Source organism: Salvelinus sp. IW2-2015, unplaced genomic scaffold (assembly GCF_002910315.2).
Source record: "Salvelinus sp. IW2-2015 unplaced genomic scaffold, ASM291031v2 Un_scaffold16533, whole genome shotgun sequence".
Lineage (NCBI taxonomy): Eukaryota > Metazoa > Chordata > Actinopteri > Salmoniformes > Salmonidae > Salvelinus > Salvelinus sp. IW2-2015.
The window spans coordinates 109,622-118,427 of NW_019957631.1; the positions used below are offsets into that span (position 1 = coordinate 109,622).

The following is an 8,806-nucleotide window of genomic DNA, read 5'->3' on the forward strand; positions in this document are numbered from 1 at the left end:
AAAGCAGATGTAAGAGGAAAAATGCGTACTCACACACACAACCATGTACAATCGTAGACCCCCCCCAGGGGACAAATACCAGTGGTGTTATGTTTTTTTTCTCCCTTCTCCTGGGTCGTATTCATTAGTGAACATCGTGGCAAAATGTTTTGAAACGGAAAACGAAAACACATCTTCCTTGTTGGAAAAGTTTAAGTAGTTCCTCCCTGTTTCAGTCTGTTTTCTTCTGTTTGGTGCCTAGTGAATACAACCCTGGTATCGTTAGGCTCACTCCCCTGGTGTCCCTATGAAAAAGCTCTGAGGTGACGTTTCATTTAATTTCATTCACTTTTATCATTTTTGTACAGAAGAGATTTATACATTGGGTAAGTATGGATCATAATAAACATTCTCTCAACAAGAGGTTTTCCAAATACACCAACACCATCGGATGATAGAGTAAGAATCCGTCATTTACAGAATGCAACACTACAATATGTACAGCTTAATAAATACATGGTTGTAAACAGAGACAAATGAGAAAAATCCATTAACAGGTAAGGTCGTCTGGTGAGGCAAGCAACAAAAAAACACAACAAAAAGATGGCCCGAGAAATGAAATTGTAAAGAAATATACCATTACCCAATAATAAAATATTAACATTTTTACTTTAAAATCCAGGTTCAAGTCTTTTCAATGTGGACATGTTTCATTTTTTCCCCCATGTATGACAGAAGAGTTGATTATACGCATAGAAATATAATGGCTATAGAGTGACTATTATAGTCATTGTATTTCTATGGTCTACGTACATCATATCACCAGAACAGGAACAAAGAGTGTATTTTGCGAGTCCACATGTTGTTACGCTACAGGTTGTGCATTCTACAGTGCCGTCTTACTTAGGATAGCCAAACTGTGACAAAAACAAAGAATCCATGGCAACACGATTAACCACCTGTGTCTATATAATGCATTCATAGAGCCTTCTTTCACACCCATAATGGACTATAATAATGGGCTTTTCCTGGTTAAATATAGGTTTAATAAAACATATATTTTTTATAAGCATTCATAACAGCTCATAACTCCTTAAATAGCCTTTATGAGGCTTCATAATGCATTACTACATGTGACTCAAAGACAGTGTTACCAAATCAATAAATATAAATAAAGAAATATTAAAACCCAACACAGAAACCACCTGACTTAATGGTGTGTGCTGCATTGTGCAAGTCCAGCAGGGGAGAAGAAGTTGTTTTGGCAAAAATATAAAAGCAATTTAGGGGTTGAAATGACATGTCATCCATATCTAGTCCTTCCCCTGAAAATGGAAAATATATTGCAATATGAAAGCTAAAACATAAAGCATCTGCAATTACTGTGCTACTACTTCAATTTAGTGGAATTATTTCCCGAATACCATGGATTATATGGGATTGTGTCCTCATATGAGGCATGGCATGTATGGAAGAGTCTGTTAATGGTTTTGATGCTAGCAGTACAGTTATATACATATACACACATACCTATGAACTATTCAAATATGAAAGGTAGATTTTAAAACTATGCAGGTGATTCTCAATGTCCAATGTGAAATCCAATAAGACAAAATAATAATAATATTGGGAAAAAAACAAAGGCAAATATTGTCAAAGTGTTTGTCATTTTAGTAATCCTTATTGGATGGATGCTAGAGAGTTGAAATAGGCCAATTGAAGAGAGACGTGGGATACTGATGTATTACAACACAAAGGGTCAGATCCAGAGCCCATACAACACAACCAGGTATACATGTGTTGGAACACTTTAGAATACAGTCACTATTTTCATGTGACAAATATTTCAATTTTTTTTGCAATACATACAGAGTGTACATGAATACAACCTTGTTATTTGTTTTGTGTAAAACATCAGTTTTATCATTAGCTCAAGTCCCTTTGTACTTCAGATGAATAAAGTTTTTAAATGATGAAATATAGAAGATATAGCCATGTGACTATAAGCTAAAGTGTTACAGATATCACTGATGAGTGTTTATGGAAGCTAACTGAAGGTCAATGAGGGTTATGCATAATCCTTAACAGCTGAGAAAAATGTACCACCTATTTAAAAACAGATTTAACAATGTGTAGATAGACTGGAGAGTACTATTTGGATAGTATATTTGGTTGGATAGAACTAAATCACTACATACTCAGGATGTTAACAAGACCTACCATGTCATATTTAAATGGAAACATGGCCTACGTATATTATATACAATTATTATGTTCTTAAGGTCATTAGTTACCAGCTTCTTTCTGCTTTGAAAAATAAAAAGAGGTGGTACATTTAAAGCTGCAATAAAGTTAGAACCCCAACACTCTCAAACAGAAAACCACGCATGTTCATCTGAGATGCCCCTATCTGAAATACCTGGGTGTGAAGATGAAGGAGAGCAAAAGAAAGCAGACTGAGTATAGAGAGCTTAGTCACATCCACTCAGGACAAGCACACATTCTCAGAAAGACCACACGCATTATTTTATGGCATAACATATCTCTTCTAAAAAAAAAATCAAGTTTCAATGGATGCAATATATGACAAAGAAGATTTAATTGAACATCTTCCTCCGCTCTTTTCTCTCTCTCTCTCTCTCTCTCTCTCTCTCTGTCTCTCTCTCTCTCACTCTCTCCATTAACAAAAGTTATCTACAAAAAGATTTCAGTTTTACTACAATACAAAAACTGAGGAGTCAAAAACAGCGTTTTCTACCAGTCTTGTTTCAAGGAAGACTTGAACTTTAGAAAAAAAGGTCTCTTTGAAATCCTCTTGCAAAGTATGTCTTTGTCTGTCTCTCCCTATAATATCCCTCATTGGTTTTTCAGATGGTATTAGTGGACTGGGGTCACCTTGCAGTTCAGAGGTCACCTTGCAATCCATCTTTCCCCCATCTGGCTGTCCTCCCATGATGCTACAGTTAGGACTGTTCCAAGCATCTTGGGTGTTGCCCATGTGCTCAGTTTTGGAGTCAAAGAACACTTTCTGTTTACTTCCTGCATTGACAGGAAGTGGTAGGAGATAGAGGAGAGGCGGGAGGTGGAGATTGGCCTTTGAACTCAAGGCGCCACCTCGCTCCCTATAGGCCGAACGAACCAAAAAGGTAAACAAAAAAGGAGGCAAGAAAGTCGACTAAAATATTCCTGAGTGTAAAAGTGTGGAGCTCCAAGGGAGGGAGTCCTGGGGGGAGGTGTGGGGTCTGTGCCCCCATATCGCCTCCAGGTGGAGTGGAGTGAGGAGAAGACTGGGATTGAGGAGTGCAATGTGCGCTTTGGAACTCTCGATGACGCCACATCACCAACATTGTGGCGATTACTAGTATTCACCTCGTCCCTTGATTCGCCGTTGTAACGCAACAGTCTCTCTCTCGCAGTTTGGCAACCCGCGCAGTTTCCACTACTGCTATGTATCGGCCGCTCTTTGCTTCTCCTCGCCCTCCTCCCCTTCCCCGTCTCCCTCCTCATCCTCCTCCTCCAACTCCGCCATACTTGGTTCCCTGCGTACCCCTTCACTCTCCTCCACCTCCTCTACCACTACCACCTCCTCCTCCTCCTCCTCCTCCACCTCCTCTTCCGGCTGCTCGTCCAACGGGATCTCCGTGGATTCCGAGTCCTGCGTGCAGAGCGTTTTCGAGTTACAACTATTCTCCTCGTCTTCTTCTGGTTGACTTCCACTGTCTTTCTCCGTGTCCGACTCTCCGTCTTCTTCCAGGGTGAGCTCGAACTGGAACTTGTCCCCTCCGGGGGGACGTCCGCTGCCGTCGTCGGCTTCGTCCGGGGCGGGCGAGGGGCTCTGGGGGATGATGCTCTGGTACCACTCCCTGTTGTCCTCCAGAGTGTCCAGGATGTCCTGAGCGTCAGGATGCACCAGATCAGCCCAGGTCTCCCACAGAGGGTGGACGATGTAGTCGATGAACCCCACCTGGAGAGGGGGAGGAGGAAGGAGAAAGGAGGGAAAATAAAATGAATATCAGCTTGTTGTGCTTAAATAATTGGTTGACTGATATTAAACTTGCTTGTGTGTGTGTGTGTGTGTGTGTGTGTGTGTGTGTGTGTGGTGTGTGTGTGTGTGTGTGTGTGTGTGTGTGTGTGTGTGTGTGTGTGTGTGTGTGTGTGTGTGTGTGTGTGTGTGTGTGTGTGTGTGTGTGTGTGTGTGTATATATATATATATATATAGTGTTATGGTGTACGGCCCCTTACCTGGCTCTTCTGTACAGAGGCGTTGTGTTTGTCACACATGGGGCTGATCTCCATGCCTCTCTCCCTCTCCCTGTCCCCCTGGCTGAAGAACTCTTCCATGATGCGGTCGGTCCACTGGCGGTACAGCTGCAGGGGCTTGGTAGGGTTACTGAGATCCGCACAATGCACCATGTTCTGGAGGACCTGAGAGTGGGTGAAGAGAGATCTAGAATTTAAAACCCCAGTCCTCACATTTACTGAGGAAGCGTGCAATTGGCATTCTGAGTGCTGGAATGTCCACCTGAGCTGTTGCCAGAGAATTGAATGTTGATTTCTCAACCATAAGCCCCCTCCAACATAATTTTATAGAATTTGGCAGTACGTCCAACCGGCCTCACAACTGCAGACCACATGTAACCACGCCAGCCCAGGACCTCCACACCTGGCTTCTTCACCTGCATAATCGTCTGAGACCAGCCACCCGGACAGCTGATGAACCAAAGAATTTGAAACAGTCTTAGGGAAGCTCATCTGTGTGCTCGTCGTCCTCACCAAGTTCTTGACCTGACTGCAGTTTGGCGTCGTAATCGACTTCGGTGGGCAAATGCTCACCTTCGATGGCCACTGGCACGCTGGAGAAGTGTGCTCTTCATGGATGAATCCGGGTTTCAACTGTATCGGGCAGATGGCAGACAGCGTATGGCGTCGTGTTGGCGAGCGGTTTGCTGATGTCAACAGTGTGAACAGAGTGCCCCATAGTGGCATTGGGGTTATGGTATGGGCAGGCATAAGCTACGGACAACGAACACAATTGCATTTTATCGATGGCAATTTGAATGTACAGAGATACCATGACAAGATCCTGAGGCTCATTTTCGTGACATTCATCCGCCAGCATCATCTCATGTTTCAGCATGGTAATGCACGGCCCCATGTCACAAGGACTTGTCCACAATTCCCAGTTCTTCCATGGCCTGCATACTCACCAGACATGTCACCCATTGAGCATGTTTGGGATGCTCTGGACAGCGTGTTGCAGTTCCCGCTATTTCCAACAACTTCGCACAGCCATTGAAGAGGAGCGGGACAACATTCCACAGGCCACAATCAACAGCCTGATCAAGTCTATGTGAAGGAGATGTGTTGTTCTGCATGAGGCGGTCACACCAGATATTGACTGGTTTCTAATCCACACCCTCACCTTTTTTCTAAGGGATCTGTGACCAACAGATGCATACTGTATCTGTATTCCCAGTCATGTGAAATCCATAGATTAGAACCTAATGAATCTTTGAAATTGTTGCATGTTGCGTTTATATTTTTATTCAGTGTATATACACCTGCAAAAGAACAACGGTTAAAAGGTCAACTGCAAACCTCTGGCGTCATGCTGCACATAAAACATTCTAGAGAGAGCGAGAGAGAGCACTGGTGTTTCCCTCTGCCCCATGGCAACAACACCATTGAGAGAGAGAGAAATAGATAAAAAGATGGAGGGAGGAAGAGGATGAGAGAGTCAGGTAAAGATGTATTTTTATGGTAAGTATACAACCTGACCACGATTACAAAAAAAAGGTTGTTTGAATCAGTTTTGCCTGCAGGGTGGCCATATATGTAGTATCAGTAACAGCCTACCTGTATTCTGTCGTTGTAATTATCTAGTAGTAGCACTCCAGAGCTGGTGACTTTCTTGGTCTCCACCATGGTCTTCAGGTCAGCTAGGAGATTCATGTGCTTGGACATGTCAGTAGCTAGTACCTATAGAGACAAACAGCAACACCTTGGATTAGTTCAAGTGGGTGCTAGGCTGGAACTCACTCACTCACTCACTCTTCACTCACTCACTCACTCACTCACTCACTCACTCACTCACTCACTCACTCACTCACTCACTCATTAGATAATTAATTAATTAATCAATCGATTCAGTTGCTAAGTTAATCCATCTATTTATCCATCCATCCACCCATCCATCCATCCATCCATCCATCCATTCATCCATCCATCCATCCATCCATCCCATCCATCCACCATCCATCCATCCATCCTCCACTCCACTCCAATCCCATCCATCCATCCATCCACTCCACCCACCCTCCCCATCCACCATCCACCCATCCATCCATCATCCATCCATCCACCCATCCACCCCCATCCATCCATCCATCCATCCATCCATCCACTCACTCACTCACCATGTCTATGACCATCTTCCTGAGGGACTGCCGTTGTTTCTTGGTCAGGTTCTGGAAGATGTCACAGTTCTCTTCCTGAAGCAGCTTGAAGCCTACAGCCAGGTGGTGGTTCTCTAGGACTGACGAGTCATTGTACATGAGGGCCAGCTCCGAGTCTGGAAGGAAACAAACAGACAATACCAGCACATGGTTAGGAAGCTGTTTTGATGCCATTTTCAATATTATAGTAAGATACCTTTCCAAGGTAATATTTATTAGGTATTTATATAGAAGCATGTACATTTTGGCGAGTGTGTGTAGATTTGATCTGGTATTTCTCTCTCGTTCTCTTTCTACACGTTGCACATTGAACAAAGTGAACCAAGTGAATAATGTGAATACAATGAATCAAATCAAACTTTATTTGTCACATGCGCCGAATACAACAAGTGTAGACTTTACCGTAACACAATAAGAATAACAATAACCAAGAATCATGTGAATAATGTGAATAAAGTGAATCATGTTAATAAAGTGAATCATGTGAATAAAGTGAATAATGTGAATAAAGTGAATCATGTGAATCATGTGAATAATGGCCCATGTTGACTCCAATGCTTCCCACAGTTGTGTCAAGTTGGCTGAATGTCCTTTGAGTGGTGGACCATTCTTGATACAAACGGGAAACTGTTGAGTGTGAAAACCCAGCAATGTTGCAGTTCTTGACACAAACCGGTGCGACTGGTACCCCGTTCAAAGGCACTTAAATATATTGTCTTGCTCATTCACCCTGTGAATGGCACACATACACAATCCATGTCTCAAGACTTAAAAGTAATTCTTTACTCGTCTCCTCTCCTTCATCTACACTGATGGAGGTGGATTTAACAAGTGACATCAATAAAGGATCATAGCTTTCACCTGGTCAGTCTATGTCATGGAAAGAGCGGGTGTCCTTCATTTTTACTATACTCAGTGTACGTGTACACTGTTAGATATTGGGGGCATCCTGGGATGTGCTTTTGGATGTTATTGCTGAAAGTGTGCGTTAGCTAGCATGCTGTAATTGTAATGGTTGCATTAGCTCCCCGCTAATCCAGTTATTTCCATGCTACAGGTGAATCTACAGCCATCAACATACTGTTGTCCTGCACATCTAATGCGCCTTCTTGTGTCTATCGTCAGAATAAACAGCAATCAACTGGGACCGCTGGCTGGACAGTCGCTGGCTGGACAGTTAAAAACAGAACGCAAGAGAGTTACGAAGTACGATCACATCTGTTACACTGATGCCGAGACCAGTCTTCTTGTCTTTGCTGGACAGCTGTTACACATGTACACAGTCACACACACACACACGCACAGTCACACACACACACGCAGTCACACACACACAGTCACATAGTCACACACATAGTCCACACACGCAGTCATACACACACGTAGTCACACACACACACGCACGCAGTCACACACGCACGCAGCCACACACGCACGCACGCAGTCACACGCGCGCAGGCACACACACGCACGCAGTCACACACAGGCACACAGTCACACATGCACACACACACACACAGTCCACACCGCACGCAGTCACACACACACACACACACAGTCAACAACGCACGGAGTCACACACACAGACACACCCACACACACACACAGTCACACACGCACGCAGTCACCCACACATACACACACATGCACGCAGTCAACGCGCACGCAGTCAACGACACACAACCGCACGCAGTCACACACAGGCCACAGTCACACACAGTCACACACGCACCGGTCACACACGCACGCAGTCACACACACAGACACACACACCGCACCCGTCACATGCGCACGCAGCCACACGTGCCACGCAGTCACCACACGCAACGCAGTCACACACAGTACACAGTCACACACGCACACACAGTCACACACGCACGCAGTCACACCACAGACAGCAGACACACAGTCACACACGCACACAGTCACACACACAGACGCACCACACACACACAGTCAAACACGCACGCAGTCACACACAGACACAGACACACAGTCACACACGCACACAGTCACACACACAGACGCACACACACACACACACACACACACACACACACACACACACACACACACACACACAACACACACACACACACACAGTCAAACACGCACGCAGTCACACATACACACCCACACGGCTTCCAAAGGGTGGTCCAATTCGTTTGTTGCCTTGGCGGCAAGGCTAATAACTGTTTATGGCAAATGACGATTGCATAACTGGGGAGGATTAAAATCGTTCACTCTGTCTAGAGGACAGACAGACAGTCAATCCCAACATTGTATAATCTTATACTAAAATTAGGTTTCAATAGGAATCCATTACCCTTCATTCTATCTACAATACCGTTTAGTTTGAATTGAAGTTTATT

General features: G+C 44.1%; 1 protein-coding gene across 1 annotated transcript in view; it reads right to left on the bottom strand.

Moving 5' to 3' along the window:
* Window positions 1-298: 298 nt before the first annotated feature.
* The window catches only part of LOC112080856 (3',5'-cyclic-AMP phosphodiesterase 4D), an 18,636-nt gene continuing 10,128 nt past the window's right edge, over window positions 299-8,806 (bottom strand). Inside the window, exons 6-9 of the mRNA XM_024146787.2 lie at window positions 6,396-6,550; window positions 5,836-5,958; window positions 4,222-4,404; window positions 299-3,943 (exon numbers count right to left, since the gene is read on the bottom strand). Of these exons, the coding sequence (XP_024002555.2) occupies window positions 3,425-3,943; window positions 4,222-4,404; window positions 5,836-5,958; window positions 6,396-6,550 (980 nt within the window). The 3' untranslated portion in view covers window positions 299-3,424. The remainder of the gene's footprint in view (window positions 3,944-4,221; window positions 4,405-5,835; window positions 5,959-6,395; window positions 6,551-8,806) is intronic.